General features: G+C 41.5%; 1 protein-coding gene across 2 annotated transcripts; it reads right to left on the minus strand.

Annotated features, from left to right (window-relative positions):
- Positions 1–2,838: 2,838 nt before the first annotated feature.
- ALDH7A1 (aldehyde dehydrogenase 7 family member A1) lies at positions 2,839–22,785 on the minus strand. 2 transcript variants are annotated; one of them, XM_086628934.1, is made up of 18 exons: positions 22,612–22,785; positions 22,345–22,398; positions 21,320–21,385; positions 19,563–19,643; positions 17,087–17,210; positions 16,388–16,520; positions 15,793–15,837; positions 13,742–13,819; positions 12,867–12,964; positions 11,841–11,882; positions 8,320–8,414; positions 6,755–6,839; positions 6,359–6,465; positions 5,472–5,588; positions 4,994–5,091; positions 4,766–4,839; positions 3,802–3,877; positions 2,839–3,015 (listed from the first exon to the last, which is right to left on the minus strand). In XM_086628934.1, exons 1-18 carry the CDS (start codon positions 22,783–22,785, stop codon positions 2,961–2,963), a joined length of 1,602 nt encoding a protein of 533 aa, XP_086485060.1. In that variant the 3' UTR covers positions 2,839–2,960. The 2 variants fall into 2 exon arrangements, with proteins under 2 accessions (XP_086485060.1, XP_086485061.1); XM_086628935.1 differs by lacking the exons at positions 6,359–6,465; positions 6,755–6,839 and having other exon boundaries at positions 22,612–22,725.
- Positions 22,786–24,125: the final 1,340 nt, after the last annotated feature.

Raw genomic sequence — 24,125 nt, forward strand, 5'->3', positions numbered from 1 at the left:
TTGGGACCTCCTATGGCAAGTAGTGTTCTTGGTTTCTGAAAACAGTTGTCCTACCAACTCTGCTGTTAGAAACTGGAGTAGGATGCAATAGAACAGCAGAGCAGCATCCTGCAGCTCACAGCCTGCAGGTTTGAGTTTTCACTGTTCATTAAAAAAAAAGCAATTGTTCTGTTTGTTTAGCAAGGACATTAGTAGAATTTGCATTTTTCTTTCGTTAATAACATGGCAAAAAGAAAGGAAGTTACCTGCAAGACTGTTCCCATCAAGGTCATTTCACAGTAAGCAATACTGTGCTAACAAATGAAATATTGATCATGTGTCATTTAACACTTGTTATTCACTGGTGTTACACACTCAGTGGTAATTAAGTTTATGCAACAGTGGAAGCCGCTGGTAGAATTTGTATTAAAACTGCAAGTTCTATTATGTTGCATATACCAGTAGCTCCAAGATACGTTTTATGAATTCTCAAATTGCTTTCCTTGGGTGAGATAACCCAACGACAGCTAATGCCGTTTCCAATCTCCTGAGTGGGCTTTCCAAATTAAAGCAGAAATTGAGAAATAGGGTGCTTACAGTATCTTTAAACCTCCTTAGTTTAATATTTCATCATAATCATAACTGCTTACATGCACCTAAATTCTTTCCAAAACCTGTTACAACCTGCAGCTGTCTTAAGGCACTCTCCCCAGAACCACTTCACTGGAAGTCATTCAGCTAGTCAATTCAGGTAGGATTCTTCAACAACAGGTAACTAAATAATAGAAGGGTGGAGAGAAGCAAATTGCAAAAATCATCTAAGGAATTCAAAGCTATTTGGGAAGCAGATGAAGTGTGATGATCACCTGCTGTAATGCCATAACAGCACTCCGGTGACACTGCAGATCACGCAATCCTTGGAACAGTAATTAAATATACTCAGCAAAAGTCAGGATGAATTTGTAATCTACTTACAGAGAGAGCCCATTTTTTGCCAACATAAAAGTGGATCTAATGGGCTTATTCATAATACATAGAGGTAGTTACAAAGTATTTCAAGGTAAGTCCACTCAACAGTTTGTGTTGAAGAAGGGATTGTTATGTATAAAAATATCGAGTTAACCTTTTTTAAAAAAAAGTTTAGCCTGTTTGCTATAGTCACCCTTTTGATTATGTTCCTGCATTTTTTCCATTCACACTCATTTTCAGATAATTATTTGAAGACTAGTCAAACATCAGACTCATCATCCTATTTTTTGTTCCGTTCTGTGACCTGATTTCAGATATCTAAACTCAGATGGCAGAGTTAACCTTATTCCTGTAAATTAAACCACTGGACTTGTGAAATTATTTTATCGCAAAAGAGTAAAGGCCTTTATTTTCTAGAACAACAGATGTGACATAACGAGGCTATCCAAAAACTACTAATAAGCAGCAAGAAAACAGAAGAGAGAAGTTCTTGAACTTATTCTTCATTGTTGAGTTTCATAGCAACATTCAGTGCCACAGAACAGTGAAAAAATACAGCTTCTGTAACTTGTGCTATTTGCAGAACAATTAAATCTGGAAATAGGATTGTTTCCTTGCTCCCTATTGATTTATCTATCTGCTTAGGGGATTTCAGTTCTTTCTGTGTGCAAATACACAGAACATTATTTAATGAAATCTGCTTCCTAGTTAAATTGCCCAGCACAAAGGACTACAAGAGAGAGTTCACTTGGCTTTAAGAGACTGAGTAGGAAAAAACTTTGGCTGCCTACTGTTTGTTCTATAGAAACTGACACTCAAAATATCTTCTTTAATACGGATGTAAAATTCAAAACACCATGTATTTTAAAGCTAGATACTAAGGTGAAAGACCAGCTAGCATCATGGTATGTTGGACATTTAACACAGTTTGGGTGACATACCTATTGTAACATCTTAACATCAAAATAAATCAAAAGTGAAATTAGAGTCTCAGAATTCAATCCCAAAATGAACAGCTCTTCCGTGTTCAGAGATTGTGGAAATTTGTTACATAAGACTGAGAGGAAGAGAAATCTCCTCCAAAAAACCTCAGAAGTTACTCTGTAGAAAGGTAAAAATCAGCCTAGTAGCACTATACCTTTTCTCATCCTGGATTCTGAGCAAGGCTCCTAAATGAGGCACTGATGGCCATAGTCTTGAGCAGCCAGCAGAAACCCTCACCTAAGGTGAAACATACATAAATAATTTGCCTTATCCTAGCAAATTCCCTCTGCAAGAGTATTTCGTCCTGGCTGCATCACCTGTTGTTAGGCTGGTTTGGTTGCAGGGTGTCACAAGGGCTGTGACAACCTGAATTGGCTGTGACTCCTTCTAGCATTAAGAGGAGGTTCCAAGAGACTGCAGCAACCCTTGGTCTTACCCCTTATTTCCGAATGCACAAGGTGAAAATCTCTCTTCCGAAAGAGAGGCAGGAAAACTAAAGCATTGATACTTCCCCCAGCTAGCAGCTCAGTGTGTGAAAATGGACAGTCAGCTGAATGTTCCAAATGCTCCAAAACCATGGAAGAAAAAACCTAGAAGGGTAATGTATCTCACAAAATGTACTTTTATTTATCCACTGAAAAATAGCCCTGTACTGCCCACCCCCACAGCACCAGGTATCCGTAGGAAACTCATAACATAAGTTTGAAGCATAGATCCACTAGCAGGAAATATCAGCAATTGGCAGGGAGGCAGGACATACAGACAGCGTTGATACTGAAATATAGTGATAAGGCAACAGAAGGTTATCCAGGCTGCCTGAATCCAAGTTTGTTAGTTTCAGTCACCCTTCCTTCTTCCTAAAGACCACATACTTCTCATTTGAAGACTGAAGTACCTAATTTTTGGACAGGATTAGTATCCTTGCTGCAGAGAAGTTTCAGATGATTAACTTTCTTCACCATGAGGCTTAGAAGGTGGTTGGTCCTGAAATGCTAGGAGAGTTCATGGCACGGCCATTCATGAGGCTGTTACTGAAACTTGATTCCTTGAGCCAAAGGTAAATCCTTGCTGTAGTTGATTGTACTGGAAAAGAAACAAGCAGAGACCAGACTTGATCACTGGGACAGATCATGCAGTCCACTTCCTATGTACAAAGCTTCTGATTTGTGTCACACGTATATAAAAGACTTCTGTATGCAGTTTTCTTTAAAGTTATGAACTGAATTTACTCTGGTTTTCAATATAGTAACTACGTATGGGGAAAGACCACATTCCCCATTATCTCCTCCTTCATAGATCAAAAAGAAAATGTCATTCTCTATTTAATCTCTTAATAGGAGAATGTCCTTACAGAAAAATCAAGGTAGGATTTCTCGTGTTCATAAGCCTTCACATGCAAACCAAAGTTAGCACAGTTAAAGGCTAGGGAGGCCAGCAAAGAGTGGGAATGGTGAACCACTACAGGCTGTCAGGAGATTTATGGGTAGATATCCAATGTGTAGCTAAATTACCCACCACTGGCAAAAGTGGCCATCTCACTGTGGTTGCCACTTCATGAATTTCCCAACAAATTTCAGTAATTCAATTTTCAGCCAAGTTTAAAATCAAGCAAGAAGGAAAAAAAAACTTTTTTTTTTTTTTCATTTTGAAGAACAGTGATTAAGGAAGGTCTTTATCTAGACCCTTCAAATAATGTTCTACTAGGACACAGATGCGAATTCTTGTATGAAGAAAAGGCAATTACAGTCATACATGGTTATCTCATATTTAGAGAAGATAACCTCCTGCACTCAAGGATTAATACATTTCGAACTTCTGCAAGTTTATCTGTAATTTACATTTATTTGGAATTTAAAAAGTCTCTCTTACCAAGTAGACCGTCTCATATAAAGTTTCCATGAATCACTACCAGATTCTCTTCCCCCACCAGTGTGCTTTTCACCACCTGTAGAAAAAAGGTTATACATTAAAACTTGAATTTTTTTTGAGTATAGGAATCTGGAATAACTCCAGGAGGTGAGACATTTTATAAAAATTCATGGGAAAAACTATTCCTTTACCCTTGTTCTATATCTGAAATAAACTACCAGAACACCACCACATACAACTCACTCATACTCTCTCCCCATGCTTGATCCAAAAAACATCTGCCTGGAGTTGAAAGTCTCATCATGCTGGTACCAGAGGACCATGTTTTAAAGATATTTTATTTTAACATGAGACAAGAGTACAACAATGTGCTGGTTCTTGTACTCTTTAAATGGCAAGGCGAGAATTTTTTTTTTTCCTCTCTCCACTTCCTTCAGTATATACAAAAAAGAGAAACAAAGTCAAAAACATATTTGAAGAATTATGACAAAAATAGTTTATGCTGTAATTTTTATATACACATTCACAATCAAAATGCTCAACACTATTTTAATTAGAACTGTTTTAAACAGTTTTCCACTCAGCCACATCTCTAAACATATCCAGAACACAATTCTGAGTTACATTCCCTTGATTAAAGGGAAAAAAAGATGCATGGAATATTTAAAAAACAAATACAGGTATTCTTAAAAGCTGAAATCCAACTACCTCTAGTCAATTTCTGTTTTCCACAGAAAAAATCAATGGAATGGACTGATTAAAACCTTGAAAAATAATATGAGGAGACGTAAATTATACTAGTTTTACAGCAGTAATGCTTTATTCTCTTCCAAAGACATTAGTAAAAAAAAAATCCCCCCAGCTTTAAAAAAAATTAAACCTGAGGAACAATATCAAGTCTCTAGACTTGATGCTAGAGGATTTCATCATTTAAAGGATAAAGGAAAAAGCACAAGTAACCTACCAAAAGCACCTCCAATCTCAGCCCCACTGGTTGGGATGTTGACATTCACAATGCCACAGTCAGATCCCTTTGGCCTACAAAGACAAGAAACAATTAATCCTCAAATCAGGAAGGGCTCGTTCCCTAAAATGAGGGCTATAAAATGTTGAACTAGCACTGTGCACAGGTTTACAAAATACTTGAAAGACTGTTGTCTTCAGGAAAGTAGAAAAATACTTTAAATTATACCCAAGCCAGCGGAAAATCCTTCCCAAATCCTTGGTAAAGATACTGCTGGAAAGACCTTGTTTCACTTCATTATTCCATGCAAAAACCTCCTCTTCCTCCTAAAAGAAGCATGTGTCAACGGCTAAACCATGAACATTCAAAGCAAAGCAGTTACAAAGCACTGTGAAAAAAAGCCCAATGTACCACAGCCATAATGCAAATATATTGAATGCCACTTGGCAAATACACATGCACCAAGGCAGGGATAGGATACCTCCACCACTGCACAAAACACACAACCTGCTCCTGAGCAGATTGACACGAACAACAAAAATATATTCCTGTAGAGACTCTCATCTTAATTCCAGTGCTTTTCACAGAAAATGCACAAATGGAATTGTCAGGACAATTACACGAACATGACACACATCTGAAATCTCTCTCCTGACCCTTCTGTTAGAATCTTCGACACCTGACTAACTCCCCATTGTTATTTTACCTCAAATTTCAGCACATACAGTATGGGGGCAAACGTCTCAGTGTGGACAATGGGCGCATTATGAGGAAGGCCAGTCACAATGGTTGGTTCAACATAGTTTCCAGGACGATTTATAACCTTCAAAACACATAAAAAGAAACAATTCAGTAAGTTCAAACCCACATCCTGCTTAGTACTAGTGTAGGAAGGGAATCCTGCATGGTCTGATTACCATAGTCGTGCCTAGCAATCAGAAGGTCAAGTCATTTGAATAGATAACTTAAATTTTACTTGTTTTAAGTATTTAAAATACAGAAGCATAACTTAGTCTACTAAGCACGTAATCAAATTTCAAAAGCCTAGCAACTGACAAAAAACACTTCCTTTCTCCTACTGGTAAGATGCTTAGTAAGCTGATTAGAATTTATTAGAACGTATTAGGAATAAAGAAGGTGCCAGTGAGAGACAAGAATTCCCAGAACGTTAAGTCCATGAGAATTAAACATCCCACATGATGAAGATGTGCAAGTGGCTCTCTTGAATCTTCAGTATTTCCTGAAGTTTGATATTGTGAAGCCAGGGACAGAACAAAAAAATTTTCTTTGTTATATGTTTGATATTCACCATTTACACTGTTGTTTGTATTTTCACTACCAGCTGCAACTAGGCAGTAGTGCAAGAAACAGCCGAAAGCTCTTAGCTGCTTCTTGGAGAAGAAGGTAGCTTCCAGGTAGATCCATCTTTACCCTAAAGACAGAATCACAAATCTAACACTCTCAGACTGACTAGTTTAACATCCTGCAATGATGAACAGGACAAACTGAGGTACGATTTTGGCCAAAGGCACCACGTTATTGTATTTTTTTCATAAAGCACTAAATGTAGCGGAGATAATATAAGTCATTCACCTTCCCACCATAGACCACAGAGCCACCCTGTTGTTTTGCTTGATCTACTGCATCAAGGAACATTTTCACTGCTTCTTTGGTATGAAGAGGCCCATACAGAGTGTCAGCTGAAGACAAAAGATCCAAAGACATACTTTCAGCAAAACTGTGTAAGTTTGCAAATATTCTTATAATGACATTCTGAGAGTAATTATTTAATCTGTCCAAGACGAGCAGTATTATCTGAACTCTTCACCTCCCTTTCAGAGTTTGTATTCTAAATAAACCAGCTATCTCCACTCCCTGGTGAACTGCTAAAATTAGATAGCTTTGTTCCATAATCTCTTTGGAATTTAAGCAGAAATAAACAAACAGAAACTTGCCTCCCAAACCCATGAGTTGGAAATATCTACTTACGATCCCATGGATCACCGATGCGGACCTGGGCATAGGCCTTTGCAAGCTTTGCAACCACCTCATCGTGGATGCTTTTATGGAGGAACTAAACAAAACATGGTAAGAAGGCTGTAAGACAGCTGAGCCTATGTAACTATTCCTGAAACACTACCGCACTGTGAAGAGGGCTGAATGAAGCATGGAGACAGTGGAGACACATTCAGCAAATCCAAAAGTTAAAAACGAACACATGAGCAAAAAACCAGCACCAATATCATGAAATGAATTTTATATCTTCACCATGAAAATTTAAAAGAAGCAAAGAAACAAAAACCTGTTTTAATTTTACCCCATCTCAGATCAATAGTAACAATGTGTTCTTCAAGTGATTTTTATTGCTGTAATTTGAGGAATCACTGCCCTTCCTGTAAATCCAAAGTTAACCCACATCAATTTTGATGAATATTTACCAAATTAACCCCACTCTGCAAAGACTATACAGACACAGGCTGACATTATAATGTCTTTAAACTTGTTGAAAATGATAAGTTAGAAATTAAAGTAAGCAACACACACATCCCCTTCCTTTGCTGAAACTAAATCCTGCACCAAAATTTGTAGCAGGTACAAGCAAAGAAGCTCTGGCAGTGAAAAGAGACAAAAGACAGGAATGTTGTGGTTTAATCGCAGCTGGCAACTGAGTTCCACCCAACCCCTCACTTGCTCCTCTCTAGTGGGATGGGGGTGAGAATCAGAAGAGTGAAAATGGGAAAACTCGTGGGTTGAGATAAAGACTGTTTAATGAGATAGAAAAAGAAAGGCAGATAGTAATAATAACAATGATAATACATACAAAACAAGTGATGCACAATGCAATTGCTCACCACCCACTGACTGATGCCCAGCTAGTATCTGAGCAGCAGTCACTGCCCCCCAGGCCAACTCCTCAACTTATGTACTCAGCATGACATAGAATCATAGAAAGGTTTGGGTTGGAAGGGACCTTAAAGTTCCAACCACTTTGCCATGGGCAGGGACACCTTCCACTAGATCAGGTTGCCCAAAGCCTGTGGTACGGAATATCCCTTTGGCCAGTTTGGGTCAGCTGTCCTGGCTATGCTCCCTCCCAGCATCTTGTGCACCTCCTCACTGGCAGAGCACGGGAAGATGAAAAATCCTTGACTTAGTATAAGCACTACTTATCAACAACTAGAACATCAGTTTGTTATCAACATCATTCTCATACTAAATGCAAAACACAGCACTATACCAGCTACTAGGAAGAGAATTAACTCTATCCCAGACGAAACCACTACAAGGAAGTATGGTAAGTTTTATTTTCCTAAGTTTTAGCACCACTACATTTAGAAACACATACAAAAAAAGTCCTTTAGAGCTTGAATTATAGTGGAATGACAAACTACCATCTTACTTTCCCATCATACTTGTTTTTGACATAGTAAATGCGTTTCAAATATTATCTGTTGCTCTCTACAATATTTGGAATTGTTAGGCATTTTCTGAGCTAATCTGGAATTGAGTTTAAATTCAGAGCTACCCAAACCAGGTAACACACAGTTACTCACCAGCCTTCTGGCAGTTGTGCACCTCTGACCCGCTGTTCCCACAGCGGCAAATAGAGCAGATGGGATGACTAGGTTCAGATCTGCATCTTCAAACACTTCACAAAAATTAAAACATCAGCATGTTACTGAAGTAAACAGGAAGTTTGCACGACTTAAGGCACTAAACAATACAATAAGCTGACAGGTTGTTCAAGAAGCGTTAGGAATAGTCGCAGTAGCAGAGCATACTAAGATATACAGAAACACCTCAAAATTCCTATTACTTTTACACGTGGAATTAGACACATGCAATTGGACATAGATATAGGTCTGAGCTACTGAAAGGAGCCTTTTGCAATGAAGCTTGCAAAGAACTTCAGCTTCATTTTAATTCAAGAAACTACAAGCAATTTCTTGCTGTTTCTTCACCTCACCCTTCTCTCACTGAGAAGTCAGACAGCATAAAGAAACAAGGCTAAAGTGTATCCAGATGGCATGCAAAAAATGTAGCTAAATAATGTAAAATATAAATAAATTGAACAAATTAATCTGGCTAGAAGACATTGGGATGTTTAAAACAAAGCTAGTATGTATAAGCCTCAAAGGATCTTCAAATTATCACTCAGCATAACCATTCCAACAGAATTCTCTAAGTATCCAAAATTATTATTAAATTTGGGACAAAGTCTAACTGAATAATGTTTATGGTATCATTCAAGGCCAATTCTAGAAAAAACAGGACTTTCATGTGAAAAAGGAAACAATTTTCATAGAATCATAGAACGGTTAGAGTTGGAAGGGACCTCAAAGATCATCTAGTTCCAACTCCCCTGCCATGGGCAGGGAAACCCTCTACTACACCAGGTTGCCCAAAGCCTCATCCAACCTGGCCTTGAACACTTCCAGGGATGGAGCAGCCACAACTTCTCTGGGCAACCTGTTCCAGTGCCTCACCACCCTCTGAGTGAAAAATTTCTTGCTTATATCTAATCTAAATCTCCCCTCTTTCAGTTTAAATCCATTGCCCCCTGTCCTATCACTACACACCCTTGGAAAAAGCCCCTCTCCAGCTTTCCTGTAGGCCCCCTTCAAGTACTGGAAGGCTGCGATAGTATCACCCCGGAGCCTTCTCTTCTCCAGGCTGAACAGCCCCAACTCTCTCAGCCTGTCTTCATAGCAGAGGTGTTCCAGCCCTTGGATCGTCTTTGTGGCCCTCCTCTGGACCCGTTCCAGCAGCTCCATGTCATTCTTGTGTTGGGGACTCCAGAGCTGAACACAGTATTCCAGGTGGAGTCTCACGAGAGCAGAGTAGAGGGGCAGATTCACCTCCCTCAACCTGCTGGCCATGCTTCTTTTGATGCAGTCCAGGATACAGTTGGCTTTCTGGGCTGCCAGCGCGCATTGCCGGCTCATGTTGAGCTTTTCATCCACCAGCACACCCAAGTCCTTTTCCTCAGGGCTGCTCTCAATCCATTCTCCGCCCAGCCTTTACTTGTGCTTGGGATTGCCCCGACCCACATGCAGGACCTTGCACTTGGCCTTGTTGAACTTCATGAGGTTCTCACAGGCCCACCTCTCCAGCCTGTCAAGGTCCCTTTGGATGGCATCCCTTCCCTCCATCATGTCCACCACACCACACAACTTGCTGTCATCTGCAAACTTGCTGAGGGTGCACTCAATCTCACTCTCCATGTCACCAACAAAGATGTTAAATAGCACTGGCCCCAGTACTGACCCCTGAGGAACACCACTCGTCACTGGCCTCCATTTGCACATTGAACTGTTGACCACAACTCTTTGAGTGTGACCATCCAGCCAATTCCTTATCCACCAAGTGGTCCATCCATCAAAACCACGTCTTTCCAGTTTAGAGACAAGGATGTCATGTGGGACAGCATCAGATGCTTTGGACAAGTCCAGGAAGACGATGTCAGTTGCTCTTCCCCTATCCATCAATGCTGCAACCTCATCATAGCAGGCCACCAAATTAGTCAGGCAGGATTTGCCCTTAGTGAACCATGTTGGCTGTTACCAATCACCTCCTTATTTTCTATATGCCTTAGCATAGTCACCAGGAGGATCTGCTCCATGATCTTGCCGGGCACAGAGGTGAGACTGACTGGCCTGCAGTTCCTTGGGTCTTCTTTTTTTCCCTTTTTAAAGATGGGGGCTATGTTTCCCCTTTTCCAGTCATTGGGAACTTCACCAGATTGCCACAACTTCTGAAATATGATGGATAGTGGCTTAGCAACTTCATCTGCCAGCTCCCTCAGGACCCGCGGATGCACATCATCAGGTCCCATGGACTTGTCCACCTTCAGGTTCTTTAAATGGTCTCGAACGTGATCTTCTCCTACGATGGGCGGTTCTACATTCTCACAGTCCCTCCTTTGCCTTCTGTGGCTTGGGCTGTGCAGCTAGAGCTCTTGCCAGTGAAGACTGAGGCAAAGAAGTCATTGAGAACCTCAGCCTTCTCCATATCCTGGCTAGCCAAGTCCCCCGTTTCCTTCTGGAGAGGGCCTACATTTTCCCTAGATCTCTTTTTATCACTGACATACCTACAGAAGTTTTTCTTGTTGCCCTTGATGTCCTTGGCCAGATTTAACTCTATCAGGGCTTTGGCTTTCCTAACCTGATCTCTGGTTACTTGGACAATTTCTCTGTATTCTTCCCAGGCTACCTGTCCTTGCTTCCACCCCCTATAGGCCTTCTTTTTGTGCCCGAGTTGGTCCAGGAGCTCCTTGTTCATCCATGCAGGCCTCCTGGTGTTCCTACATGACTTTCTCTTTGTTAGGATGCACCGCTCCTGAGCTTGGAGGAGGTGATCCTCAAATATTAATTTTGCAAGTATAAAGCAAGTTTATACTACTGGCTGCAAAGCAGCACAACAGAAAAGAATAACCTGCTCAAATGTGATTTTCAAAGAGCTTAATATTCTAGATAGGCAATTAGATTTATGCAGAATACAGGAAATGAGAACCAGAAGGCTACAACACATTGGGACAGCAATTTAGGTATTTATCTAGCTTATTTCTTCCTCCTGCCACATTGCTCAGCTTCACAGTATTTATGTTATGTTTATGTGGGAACTAGATCATATCCTAAGCTACTTTAACCTGTAAACTGTGCTACTGAAATAAATATCTTCATGCTTTGCTTTCAAGTATCATAAGTGTCTTAGACTTTGTATGTATGTTCTTACATTCTAAAATGCTAGAAATGTGGTGTTCACAAGATTAGAACTATCCTAAAATCAAATTTATTTAGCATTGTCCACATCCCATTAGTGAAGCTTACTGCTTCTCTCATTCTGTTCTTCACTTCAATGGTGAATACATATAAGAGCCTGAACTTTATTTTTTTATCTTAAAACACTACCCCTCCACAATACTGAAGACAGGAAACCCCCAACATTCTACTACCTACTTTTCAAAATCAAAATGGGGAGGGGAAGAAGAAAAAAACAGGCAATTTGATACAAACATTTGTATAATAACTTGCAAATATCATCTACGGGACTAAATTTCTACAGTGCATATTACCAATAATGGCATTGTTTCCTCCCAGTTCCAGCAGACTTCGACCTAATAAAAACACACAAACCAAGTTATGTTATGTGCACATGTACTCACTGCACTTCATTCAGTGAGGTCACCCATAACTAGAGCTAGGTTTCATCAAATATATTTTTCTGGATAGACAAGTTTTAGGCATCACAGTCAACAAATCACTCTAGCCAAAGCAGAAAATTACACTGAATACTACATCTATCATACACTTTGAAGATACCTGGAGAGCAGTTATGACAGAAAGAAGCTTAAAAAAAATAGGCAATAATAGCACTGGAAAGGAAAAGATAAAACCAGAAAAAGTTGCAGAATAGTACGATGTAGATACAGAAGAGGAAGAAGTGCTACAGAGATCAAAATGCACACATAAAATTTAACCAGGCTTATTTATTTCTCTGGCAACTGTTTTATCTCAAATCTGAGAGAAAGAATCACCATGTACTTCTGGGTTTGCAATCTGTTCTGATTTTTCTTTTTATATTCCTATGAATTCAAATGCATAAAATGAGAAAATACTGCTTACAAGATCTTCTGTTTAAAACTGACAAGTCAGAGTCCAGCAGCTGTGCATGGACTTATGCACTTTTAAATATCTGCAACAAAAACAGCACCTCAAAAATTGTAACTTTTCTCCTGTATTTATAAGAAGCAAAAGGCAAGGGGGCATTTCTCCACGAACACGTTGGCAAAAGGCCATAGGCCCCGGCTGTTCCTCTTGACAGTCTCCATACATTTATATTCATGGACACTCCTCTCACATTAACTGCACAACCATGGATTTGTGGATACCTGGGAAAAAATGCTGAGTTGTGACAGAACTAACTGAACAATGAAGTACCTAGCTCTGAGCAGTTTCAACATCCTATTTCCACTAAGTTTAAAACCAAAAAAAAAGGTAACACAAGAGGTAAGTGAAACAAACTGTTATTTTGAAATCCTATGGAGCATCTCTGCCTTTCCCAACCACGGAAAGAAGTGGAGGAGACCCCACACACTCACCAAATCTCTCCTGAACCATAAGTGCTACCTGCTTGCCAACTTTTGTGCTGCCAGTGAAGGACAACAGGTCCATTCTCTCATCTCTCGCCATTGCTGTCCTGCACATGAGAGACATAACACCATGTTCAAGGGAAGAGCAGACAGCTGCAAAAGCTGCTTGCACCTCACACATAAACCAACTTCAATCAGGGAGATCCTTTAAAGTCAGAGCCACTTTGAAAAGGTCAGGTAACCAACTGAGAAGATTGCAGGAAAGCTGTTTCCCTCCCCCTTTTCAGACCATAAGAGCATCACCTGCACTAATTTTGAAATTCAACCTAAAGTATGTGGTGAGATAAGCTCCAATTGTTACATTCCCTAAGAAAATATGCATACCTATGACTTTTTTTAATGCTTACCATCTGCTTTGTCTTCTCTTGAAATGCTCAAGAGATACACCTGCATATATATTTGTACTGGGAATTTCCACATTGTAATAATCAAACAAAACAATTTGATTTGAACAGCTTCCAAGCACAGGCATGCATCTATGAGCAAGGGCAGAGTCCTACGTAAGCGTGGAAAATGGGCAAGTATTCTCCTCCACAAGTGGTCTAAAGGCCAATGGAGTAGAAACTGAAAACTCTTAAGAACATTATGAATAGAATTTAACATCAGCTGCATTTTTTGGGTGTAAGCATATGCAGAAGTAGAATATAAACTTAGTCATGTGCCTTCATTAAATATCTGGTAAGTTATTTGTTAGCAGCTGATCTCATAAGAGCAAGAATTATTACTGGGAGCTCCTGGAGATCAGAATAACTTTACGAGAAGCACCTCAAAGAATATTCTTTATCCTCTATACATCATCACAAAACACAAGAAATGTTACCTACCCAATGTCTGCTCCACCACAAACCAGAGAACAGATTGCTCCAGGCACTTTGTTATCCTCCAGGACTTTGGCAATTATCCTAGAATCAAAGATGTAAAAATTACAGAGATTTCGGACAGATGCATATAAAAGGAAATGAACCATTAAAACTGTCTGACCATGCACATGGAAAAGCTACAGATTTCTAAAAAGCAGCAGTCTTGCAGTTAATTGACATGTAGTTTGTACAATACATAACACATATCTCTCAGCAAGGACTTTGGTGTTACAATCATAGCTCACACTGGATTAAGACCCTGAAATGCATGCATCATGTGACCACACAACTGGCACAGACAAGCATTAGATCGTTGTGTAAAACCCTTGGCCATACAGTCTCTCACCATTAGAAGGAGACATTTGTATAACTTCAGAGTTACATGAAATACTCATAAGTGTCTTGGGGCCATTGTTCTAAGGAGTTAATATTAAAGCCATAAGATTTACTAATTAGTTATTTTAAAGGGTCTTGTTTATATTTAACATTCAAAATAAATGTTACTCATAGCACACAATAGTTAAGTATTTTAAATGCTAATATAGCAAGCAAAGTAACAATAAACCTGGAGTATCATTGTAACATCTTTGGAGTTGTTCTCCTTTTTATCAAGAATGAGTTTTGAACCCTGGAAACTCATGCTAAGGTGTTACTAGGTTTGGATGTTAAAGACTCTATGAAGGCATCTTCAGGATATAGGTCTTCACAGTACTGGGGCTGGTGATATTTAACATCTTTGTTGGTGACATGGAGAGTGGGATCGAGTGCACCCTCAGCAAGTTTGCTGACGACACCAAGCTGTGTGATGTGGTGGAAACGCTGGAGGGAAGGGATGCCATCCAGAGGGATCTCAACAGGCTTGAGAGGTGGGCCCGTGCCAACCTCATGAAGTTCAACAAGGCAAAGTGCAAGGTCCTGCATGTGGGTCGGGGCAATCCCAAGCACAAGTAAAGGCTGGGCAGAGAATGGATTGAGAGCAGCCCTGAGGAAAAGGACTTGGGTGTGCTGGTGGATGAGAAGCTCAACATGAGCTGGCAATGCGCGCTGGCAGCCCAGAAAGCCAACCGTATCCTGGACTGTATCAAAAGAAGCGTGGCCAGCAGGTTGAGGGAGGTGATTCTGCCCCTCTACTCCGCTCTCATGAGACTCCACCTGGAATACTGTGTTCAGCTCTGGAGTCCCCAACACAAGAATGACATGGAGCTGCTGGAGCGGGTCCAGAGGAGGGCCACAAAGACGATCCAAGGGCTGGAACACCTCTGCTATGAAGACAGGCTGAGAGAGTTGGGGCTGTTCAGCCTGGAGAAGAGAAGGCTCCGGGGTGATCTTATAGCAGCCTTCCAGTACTTGAAGGGGGCCTACAGGAAAGCTGGAGAGGGGCTTTTTCCAAGGGTGTGTAGTGATAGGACAAGGGGCAATGGATTTAAACTGAAAGAGGGGAGATTTAGATTAGATATAAGCAAGAAATTCTTCACTCAGAGGGTGGTGAGGCACTGGAACAGGTTGCCCAGGGAAGCTGTAGATGCCCCATCCCTGGAAGTGTTCAAGGCCAGGTTGGATGAGGCTTTGGGCAACCTGGTGTAGTAGAGGGTTTCCCTGCCCATGGCAGGGGGATTGGAACTAGATGATCCTTGAGGTCCCTTCCAACCCTAACCATTCTATGATTCTACACAGCCAGTCAGAAGAATGTGCCAAGAAACTGAGTGCTGATGTTGGGCTGAGACTCCCAAAAAAAAGAGGTTATCCTGAAACATGAGCATGTGATTGAGGGATGCTGAATTTTGTGAGCAATTCATCTTTTACAAAGAAGCAAGCCACATAGCTAGCCCTACTTCAGCAGAAGGACATCCATGGTCCCAGAAAAAAAACAGGCAACGGTATAGGTAACATCCTATATATACTGTTATTTCTTAGGTAACAAGAGGAAAGCAGTTCTTCCGACTACTAAGTGCTACCTTAGAGAAAAAAGAAGTTGTTTAAAAAGCAAAACAGGAAGTAAAGAAACCAGAACTCACTTTGTAACAGCAACACTAATGAGGGATGTTGTAGGCGCACCCTTCCTAAAAAGGAAAAAAAAATAGACATTATTTTCTTTCAATTCTTCAAGAATAAGAAATATGAAATAATTCAAATACGCAGCTTTTACGGTATCTGAAATACAGCACACTTTGGTTAGGCTGGTTTTCAGATGCATGTTAAGACAGGAACTTAAGCATTTCTTTCCACAGCTGAGCATTCAGAGCTCCCACTGAAATCCACATGAAAAAGAGCTATGCCAGAGACTAGAGTGAAGCAGGTAGATGAAAGCAAAGCAGAAGCTGGGAGAAGAAGTAAAGCTACTTCTTTAGATTCTTAGTTTTAGCTGTACCAATGCTGAAAATATCAACTCTTTGCTACAAGACTTTCACCTGGGTTCTTTATTAACAGGCCATCTGTCTAAGTCCTGAATAGACTTTGACTACAAGTGAATCTAAAAATAAATAGAAATTAAGCCTACATGAGACAGAATCAAATATAAAGAAACATAAGACACACGATAACAATTTCATGCCTGAGATCATAGCTCTCTAATTTTAAAATACTGTTAGCATGTTGGAGAGCTATTCTTACCAGAGGCAAGCATTTCCACTGATCATTGCAATTGCGCTGTTCCACCCATAAACTGCTACAGGGAAGTTAAAGGCCGTGATGATCCCTACTAACCCAACGGGATTCCACTGCTCTATCAGGGCATGGCCGGGTCCTGAAGGGAAAGACACAACATAACGCAATTTGCACCCATTTAACTTTTTTTTTTAAAAGAGTAAACCACGCAAGCAAGGGGCCTAGCGTTGTGCCTCTGTCCATCAGAGCACTAGCTTGTGAAAAGCTGTATTTTATATGCTCTGCAGCTTACTGGTACAAGGTTAGCTAGATTGTGGAAAAACCCAGTAACATGAGAACATGAAGTTTTACTATTTCAACTATTCAGATAACAGAATGGTGATTATTTGCTAACCAATAACTGACAAAAAGCTCTCTCTTTTCTAAGAACACTGCTGTTTTCTAAGAACACTTTCAGTAACAAAGAAATCAAACAGAATCTAATGCTTCAAAGAGTGCAGAGAGAATCTATCACCTCTCTTGCTACAGGCTAGGTACTTCACGAGGCGGCGCTACTGCCTACCAGCACATCTGTTCCAAGACAACATGCTCCCTAAATAACTCACGGTACAGAGATGTTGCTGCCCTATTTAAGACACATCTCCACCTCTTCATTTGTACAAAAAACCCACCAAAACCCACTAACATACATACACACATACTTACTTTCTGAAGGTAAAACAGGTCCACCAATCATTCGGGACAAACCAACAGCATAGTCACAGACATCAACATACTCCTGCACTTCCCCAACACCCTCGACAAAAATCTTTCCCATTTCCAAAGAGACCTGAAAAAATTATCAGCAAGACAAAAGTCTTTTTAAAAAGTTCCCTTGCATCCTCAGTACATTTTTCTCTCCCACTAATGTCTCCCACTAATCCGTACATCAAGTAAGACTTAAGACACACTTTTTCATTAGAAGAGGTTCATCTCTTCCTGAGTTATTCACAGCTTAAAGAAAGAATACAATGGACAATTAGTCAGGAGTCACATATCCATAAAATAGAAGGAAATTAGAAGAGGAAATTAATGAACAAAGGAAATTAAAAATAATCTACTGAAAGGAATACCCAACAGTAGAGGTTCACAGGTTTAGATAATGAAACACTGAATTTCCATCAGGACATTTGCATATATTGTAAACCTGGTGCGGAATAAATTGGAAAAGAGAGATTACTCCGATCCAGCAAAACAAAATAGTCATTTATATTTTTCATATGTAAACTACTCATTTTATAAAATCTCAAAGTGAGTTTCAGAGATTCCATTTTCATATACTGCTGAAAATGTCTACACATCTTTAGTATTTTAGTAACCGTGCATGTTTAGGATCAAATTTTATTTTTTTTTTTAGCTGAAGTCAATCCTAAGCTATGTTCTTCTGCTAAAAGCAAAGATGCACACAGTAGACATAGAATTATGGAATAGTTTGGGTTGGAAGGGACCTTAAAGATCATCTAGTTCCAACTCCCCTGCCATGGGCACTGACACCTTCCACTACATCACATTGCTCAAAGCCCCATCCAGCCTGGCCTTGAACGCTTCCATTGATGGGGCAGCCACAACTTCTCTGGGCAACCTAGTCCAGTGTTTCACCACCCTCATTGTAAAAAACGTCTTCCTTATACCTAAACAATGAGAATAAGCTGCTATTTGAAGACATTTTCCTCCAAAAGTTAGAAAATTTACTAACTTAGGAGCTGAGAAGTCACCCATTTACCCCTGACTTAATTTTACAGTCATGCTGATATCTCAGTGCAACTTTCAAGCAGATATTGTCTGCCACTTTAGACTGATGATTGTATTTTGAAAAAGCTGCTAAGCAAGGAGTCAGGTTCAAAGGATTGCGACAAGATTTTATTCCTCCATGCAAAGGTTAAAAAAAAAGGTGACTAAATGTATTTCTAGGTATTTCTGTGATGCCAGTGGTCATCTTGAGGCAGAAGGAATAGTCCCTATCTATGACCAGAAATGGAGGGGCATCAGGCATATCAACTAAGAAATACAGTGGTGAGTCTGTAAGCGCAGTAGAGATAGATTTGGGTACTTGACAAAGACATTGGGAGGCGAGGCTGGAAACTGCCAACAGCATATGAAAAGGTGAGTTGCCATACCGTTCCTTTTCACATATCCTAAAGCCAGGAAGAGTCCTGAAACCTGGATGCCTACTTGCACAGCTTTCCCTCTGAAGTTCACCCCGTATCCTGGAAGAGCTGAACAGACTTATTATCTGTTTGGGAAAACTAGGAATATGCCCCGGCAATAAGCAACAAGTTTTGTCCAAGGAACATACAGCAAACTTCTGTCTGTCCATACTCACTAGGGAAGCTGTACCGTTTTCAAATACAAAGGTATGTTAGCACTCTAATTCCACCACAGAACTCTGCTGAGGAGACAACATCAAGGGAAACAGCAGAACAAAGTTTTGTAGGTTAACAATATGGGCTTGACTACACATAGAGCTATTCACCAACAGCTTTTTCTGAATAGCAGCACTCATAGGCAAGCCCTGTGAAAGGAAAGTGGTAAGTTCCCCACTTGCCTCCTTTTCTTTCCCAGCAACTATCGAGTGTTTTAAAGGAGCAGTTCTGCAACCTTTATGTCCTGCACAGCACTGCAAGAAGATCTCATTAAGACCATCTCACCTTCTGAAGCCTTATACCTCTACAGGTCAGTTCGCAAGATCCTGCAGATCACCAGAAAGAGCTCAAAGTTAAAAGCTCTGTATTAGAGGAAGGTCTTTCTAAGGACACTTTTAGTATCAGTCAGTGCCCTATTTGACAGGCAAGTGAGAAAACAGGAGGGCAACAGTTGTAACACCCCTCCTGGCCAGAGTACAGGCTCAGAATGAATTACACTTTCTTTTCTTGCTACATGTTATCATTTCCAGTGCAGGATGACAGAATGTAATTTTTTTTTTTTCTCTCTTTTCATAGAATGGTTAGGGTTGGAAGGGATCTCAAAGATCATCTAGTTACAACCCCCCTGTTTAGGCAAGCTAAACAGAACTAAAAGCATTTTAAAATTATTAATGTTAGTATCGCAGAATGGTACACTACAACCCAAGAAAAACAGTTTTGACACACACCCCTCACCACCACCTCCTCATGAAGTTAAGATGCTTCTTAAAACACCTTACCAAGTTTCCCAGAGGTTTGATTTTTTGCCTCAGGGCATCACCAATCTGTCGCACTATTTCTCCACGCTTAGGTGCAGGGATCTAGTCGAAACAAAAGAAAACAGAAGAATCTATTTGAGATTGGACATCTGTGACTTCTGCTGCGTATTACCGCTAGTTTTCTACTCCTGCAGTAAGAAATCACTGACTGCTGTGCTTTTCTCCCTATCTTCCCAAGGCGATGTTACTTGTTCATTTTTATCATGCACACTGCTTTACAGGAAACTGCTTGCTGCCTCAGAGAGACTGATAACACTGCACACATTTATGTCTGTTCAAAACTTCAGTTCCACTAAATATGGTCAGAAACATTCAGATTATTAGTTCCAGTACTTCTGTTCAGCTACACCACCCACGAGGCCCCAGTCAATCAGCTGCACCTCAAGAAACAAGTATTTTTTGTAAAAGCACGCTTACTGGTTTCTGAGTTGTTGAAGTGTACTTAACATCACGTTTTCAAACTTTTTTCAGTATGACAACGGCTGCTGATATTTATTTTGTTAGCAGATGCTGAGACACACAGAAGCTTCAATCACAGAAAAATTAAACCCATATACCAAATTATTTTTTTTAATGTGGTACCAGTATGTTAGATAATAATCAATAGCCAGGATCAATAATAAACCATACGCATGCAACAGGATTTACAGGATTAGAAACTGCCGATGAACAGGCAACTGGAAAGACAGAAGTGACAAATACACAAACTATGCAAGCATGTCTCTTTACAGGCAAAATCTTTCAGATAAGCTCATTAAGAGCAACAAAATTCACAAACTAAAACCAAACAGCTTTGAGATGAGGCTTTAAAGTATTTGATCTGTTGATTCTTCTTTATCTGTTAGATTGCTTTCAGATTATTTCCAAACACTTTAGAAGCTGGCAGGTACTCACTAACATCATATTCACAAATTGTAACAAAAGAACATGTACTAACATATCCTGAGGAAGTCAAGGAAGCTGTTGTATTTGTCGTAAACTTTGTTCTCTTCAGGCAAGGCAAACTACTTTGCTGGATAAAATACAGAACATCCAATACCTTAATGAAATTCAGGTTTCAACTTGTGTCAAAGAAACTGCAGGTAGCTATAAAAACCAAGCCTGGCATGGCCAGCAAGAGAATGGATGCTGGCTGAACATAGCTTGTACAGAGACACCGAGAACTACAGCTTCCTAAGGAAAAATAGCTTAGTTACTGTCGACACAGGAATAACACTAAAATTTTGCAGTAACGTAGCTGTTTTGTGAAATATCAGGACAGTTGGTGAACAAAAAAAGTACACTTCAAACAAGCAGCCATCCTCACCCCATGAGAGCAAGATTGTCACCAGAAGTTAGCTATCCAAATATGCTGCAGAGTTCTCGCAGGAGAAAGCATGTGGCAACACGAAGTTAAACACACCCACAGGGCTTTGCTTGCTGCAAGGCTTCTGAACTTCAGCAGACCTGTTGGCAACGGCTTACAGGCACAAACATAGGCAAATTTACCAAGCTTTTCAAAACAAACATTTGCCACAAGTCAATGTCCTCATCTTTGTACCTCAATGGTAACGTTTGCAAGTTGTCTGGGTTTGTTTCTTGAGGTCCTCATTGCAGATTTTTGCTTTAATGCAACATTCACAATACGAACACTCTTTCACACCTCCACCTGACATGGCAATTTAATGGCCTTTATCTGCCGGAGATAGGTTATAAAAGAGAAGTCTCTGTTAACTTACATCCGCCCAGATCTTCCATGCCTCTTTAGCCTTCTTTACTGTTTCTTCATAATCCTCCAAACAACCCTACACGAAAAAGAACATCGAAGAAAAAGTTAGGAAAACCTAAACCTCAAAACAAACATCACAGAAAAGCACCTGCATCCGACTTAAGACATTTCTAGTGGATAGTACTACACTACAGCATACCCCTTCCACAGGAAGTTTATATCCTGACATAGTTTGGTCCCAACACTGAATGTTGAGTTGTTTTAAGTCACTAATGAGGAAAAGCATATGTGCTGCCTAAACAACAAAAAAAGTGAGCAGAAATTTTCCTTCAGGTGACCCAAGGATGGGTCAGTTATAAGGAACAGTTATAAGGAAGGCATTCACCACATATTCATATATATTCTTCTATCTTATATGGTACTACTATTAACAATATTAAACAAAGGATGTGAGGACTGTCCTACTCCGCCAGCCTCACTGGACATCTAGGGCTAATAAAATCCTAATATACGAAAGGAGTGGGTTAGCGCCACAGCACTGTTCTCACACTAAACTTTCACAAACTTACTAAGTGAATGCCACGTTGCTCTCCTTCACGCCTCCCCCTTGACACTCAGCTCCACTGAACAGCCGCAATCCGTCCCTACTCTGCAACCCCCTCTAGAAAAGAACGAAGACGGACGGGGGAGGCCCTCGCTCTTCCCAAAAATACTTGCGGGGGGCGGGGGAGGGGGGAGGCGGAGAGAGGGGAAAAGAAAAAAGGGTTAAGAGCCTGTTTTTCTTCCCAGAAAAACTACAGGCAGACGGCCCGAGCTGTGATTAGCTCCGCAGACCGCCTCTGGATTCAAGATCCGCCAGGCCCCCTCCCCCGCCGTCAGCCACCCCGGCGGGCTCCCGCCTGCCGCGGACTCGGTCGAGAGGAGACGCGCCCCCCAACCCAACGCGCGGACACCCCTCACTCCGGCAGGCGGGGCCGGAAGGCTCCTCCCTTCCCGGGAGCCGCCGGGTGCCCGCTCTGCCCGAGGCGCGCCTACCTGGCGGACGCTGGCTATGGGCTCGCCGTTGGCGGGGCAGTACGTGGTCACCACCTGGAGCAGGAGGGAGAGGGGTGAGCCGCGGCGCCGCGCTCGCATCTTCACCCAACGGGCGAGGCGCAACTTCCACGGCATCCCCAAGGCCCAGCCGCGTGGCGGCGGCGGCGCCCCAATCCCAATCCCCATCCCCATCCCCATCCCCATCCCCATCCCCGGGCCCGGTTCCCTCGGCCCGCTCCCCCTTGCGGGGCGCGCCGCCGCCCGCACCTGCCCGCCGCCGCCCCAGCGCCCGTTGTAGACGCCCGGGTTCTCCTCCTGCAGGCCCAGCTCCCGCAGCCAGGCGTAGCGCGGCTGGCTGACCAGCAGGCTAGACATGGCGGCTGCCGGCGCGCCAACCCGCCGCGGCAGCAGAGCAGCGGCAGCGCGGCGAACGCCCAGCATCGCCGGCGGCCGTCCGGGGCGGGACGGGGGGTGGGCGGGGGCACGCGGCAGCGGCCGCCCCGCCCCGCCCCGCCCCGCCCCGCCGCCGCCTGGTGGGAGACCGGCGGCGCCCCTCTGCCGGGCTCCGCCCCCGCCTGCCTGCCCGCTGCCCGCGTTCCTGCCGGCCCCCTGCCAGCCCCCCCGCCTGCCGCCTGCCCGCACCCCGAGGCTGGAGGCAGGCAGAGACCAGCCCGTGGAGAGTCCCAAATCCAACCCCCTTCCAGGTTCCCTCCCCCACCAAGGGTCACCGTGCACCGCCGGAGTGCGGGGGCAGCGGAGTGCCCCGGTCCAGTATTTATAATTGCAGGGGAGGATAAGAGCACACGGGCGTCAAAACAGGGAAAAAAACTGTAGCTATCCTTACTCAACAAAGGAGGAGGAGGAATAGTAGCAGCAGTAGTAGCAGTAATAACAATTAACTATCATATTTATATTTATATTTATATTTATATTTATATTTATATTTATATTTATATTTATATTTATATTTATATTTATATTTATATTTATATTTATATTTAGTAGTAGTAGTAGTAGTAGTAGTATTACCGTTTTCTTTCTTTAATACCATGCTTGAATCTCAGTCAAAAGTGGCTTCAGCTTCTAGGCCAGCCACTTGTCCACACTCCAGTGTTTGTGATTTTGCAGTCTTTTTATTTCTCCTTTCCTGTATGTAGGACTAACATACTTGCCTCACTTGATATCCACCCAGCTTGCGAAATTTTAAGTTATTACTGTCCCATGTTTTTAAACTGTAAATCCCCTTTTTTAGAAATTCCCCTGATTTAGAAATTTATATGACTTACTATGATCAGGAAATATTGTTTGTTTTCAAGAACACAGTGTTTTCTGAATGAGCAAATCAATTAGGAATAAACCCTGATACTAAGCTTTAAATGCTTAAAGGAAAGAATAAAAATGCCACTGACCTCAAGAATGCCAATTTTTTTTGTTGTTGTTTTCACAACTACACATTTTTAGGGTACTGTGAACTGCAGTAACTATAAATAATTTACTTTTTAAGAAATGGTTGTTCAAGTATTTTTGTGGAATGGAAAGTATCTTTGGATGATGTAAACAGACTCGTATTATAATGTAGTCTGGCAAGGTTCAAGAGCGGAAGATGCCATTGGCTTCACTGCACGCAAGATCAAATTGTCACTTGTACAAGGAAACTGGGTTTGAATACTGTAAAACTTGTATCAAAAAGGCAGCAATTCAATCACTTTTAAGGGGAATACATAATCTCAAGCAAAAGAAACTCAGAAGGGAAATTAGTATATCTGAAAGGTAAAACTCTT

Source organism: Tauraco erythrolophus, chromosome Z (assembly GCF_009769465.1).
Source record: "Tauraco erythrolophus isolate bTauEry1 chromosome Z, bTauEry1.pri, whole genome shotgun sequence".
Lineage (NCBI taxonomy): Eukaryota > Metazoa > Chordata > Aves > Musophagiformes > Musophagidae > Tauraco > Tauraco erythrolophus.

Coding starts and splice junctions, on each gene's coding strand:
- ALDH7A1 (XM_086628934.1), bottom strand. CDS start 22,785: ATGCTGGGCGTTCGCCGCGCTGCCGCTGCTCTGCTGCCGCGGCGGGTT. Junction 8,415..11,840: donor AGGAAACAATGCCATTATTG/GTAATATGCACT, acceptor ATTTTTGTGAAG/TGTTTGAAGATGCAGATCTG. Junction 6,466..6,754: donor CATCGGTGATCCATGGGATC/GTAAGTAGATAT, acceptor TTTTGTCTTCAG/CTGACACTCTGTATGGGCCT.